At 46.1% G+C, this 1851-nt stretch overlaps 1 protein-coding gene across 1 annotated transcript; it reads left to right on the top strand.

Moving 5' to 3' along the window:
* The first annotated feature begins 531 nt into the window (after window positions 1-531).
* On the top strand, window positions 532-1602 carry CYSLTR1 (cysteinyl leukotriene receptor 1). Its single transcript, XM_056858960.1, has one exon. The coding sequence runs from the start codon at window positions 532-534 to the stop codon at window positions 1600-1602; it is 1071 nt and encodes a 356-aa protein (XP_056714938.1).
* Window positions 1603-1851: the final 249 nt, after the last annotated feature.

Here is a 1851-nt window from a genome sequence, read left to right as displayed (position 1 = left end):
TTTAAAAAATCCCTTATTCATCCCCTCTCTTGACTACTTCCATTTTCAGATGTGTGTGTGTGTGTAAAGTGCCTTCAAGTCGCAGCCGACTTATGGCGACCCCTATGGGGTTTTCAAGGCAAGAGACTAACAGAGGTGGTTTACCAGTGCCTTCCTCTGCACAGCAACCCTGGTATTCCCTTGGTGGTCTCCCATCCAAATACTAACCAGGGCTGACCCTGCTTAGCTTCTGAGATCTGACGAGATCAGGCTAGCCTGGGCCATCCAGGTCAGGGCATTTTCAGATACTTCCCCCTAAATTCTTCATATCCTGAGATTACCAGGATGAGATCTCTACAAACTTACTCAGATTGTTGACTTCTCATACCCCATCTTTAATTTTCAATCCAATGCCAAAACTCTGATTCCCTCTTCCTCTTATGTACTAGTTGCTAAACTTAAAAAGGAAACCTCACTCTTTTGGTGCTGTATACATACAATATATCTAACTGATTTTTTTTCATCTTTGGAATGTAGGATTTGGATCGAGTGATGTTACCATATCTGACAGAATCTGTCATGGCTGCTGGTGAGAATGTCACAAGCTTGTCTACAACCGATCTGACATGCCATGTTACCATTGATGACTTCCGAAATCAAGTGTACTCTACAGTGTACTCCATCGTCACCGTGCTGGGATTTGTAGGAAATGGCTTTGTGTTGTGTGTCCTGATAAGGACATACCACGACAAGACAGCTTTCCAAGTGTACATGCTCAACCTTGCCATTTCAGATCTCCTCTTTGTATGCACCCTACCTTTGCGGGTGGTGTACTACAATTACAAAGGCAACTGGTTCTTTGGCGACATCTTGTGCCGGGTCACTTCGTACGCATTGTACGTCAACTTGTACTGCAGCATCTTCTTCATGACAGCTATGAGCTTCTTCCGCTGCATTGCCATCGTCTTCCCAGTCCAGAACATCCATTTCTTAACGGAGAAAAGAGCCAGGCTGATCTGCGCGGCGATCTGGATTTTTGTGATGCTGACGAGTACACCATTTCTGCAGAGAGGCTCGTACGAAGATCCGGAGACCAACAAGACTAAGTGCTACGAACCACCGTCGGGCGGGATGGTGGTGAAGCTCATGGCCCTGCACTACGTTGCATTGTTTGTCGGTTTCATTGTGCCGTTTGCCATCATCACCATCTGCTGCACCATGATCATAAGGGCCTTGTTGAAAAATTCAATGCATAAGAAGCAAGGAACCCGCAGGAAAGCTGCCTGGATGGTCATCATCGTGACCTTGACCTTCCTGATCAGCTTCTCTCCTTACCATGTTCAGCGCACGGTCCATATCCATTTTATGATGAGAAAAGACAAAAGCTGCGAGGATGTCCTCTATATGCAGAAGTCGGTGGTGATAACTCTTTCTCTGGCGGCGATGAACTGTTGCTTCGACCCACTTCTCTATTTCTTTTCTGGGGCCAACTTTCGCAGAAGGCTTTCTACTTTCCGGAAGGCTTCAGCCTCCAGCGTGTCACAGTCGCAAAGGGTGAAGTTGCCCTCAAAGAACTTAGATGAGGAAGCATCTAAGGAAAAGATGCAAGAAATTGTGGAATGATAGCCTTCCTCCTTTCCAGAAGCCAGAGCTGCGATGTGATGAGAAGCTAGAAGAATTGTCCAGGTTTGCATTGTTCCTTTTTGAATCAAGAATGTTGTCATGTAAGACAATACAGTGACAATGTAGCTCCTGATGTGACACCACAAGGAGTCGCCCTGCTTTGAAGTGCAGACCATATGTGCCTCTACTGTGCCATCAATGTGCGTGTGTGGTAGAACTGATATGCAGTAGAACGCAGACCATATGAGT

This window comes from Euleptes europaea, chromosome 13 (assembly GCF_029931775.1).
Source record: "Euleptes europaea isolate rEulEur1 chromosome 13, rEulEur1.hap1, whole genome shotgun sequence".
Taxonomy (NCBI): Eukaryota; Metazoa; Chordata; class Lepidosauria; order Squamata; family Sphaerodactylidae; genus Euleptes; species Euleptes europaea.
The sequence above is the reverse complement of the archived record's forward strand: the minus strand, read 5'-3'. Positions and strand labels throughout refer to the sequence as shown.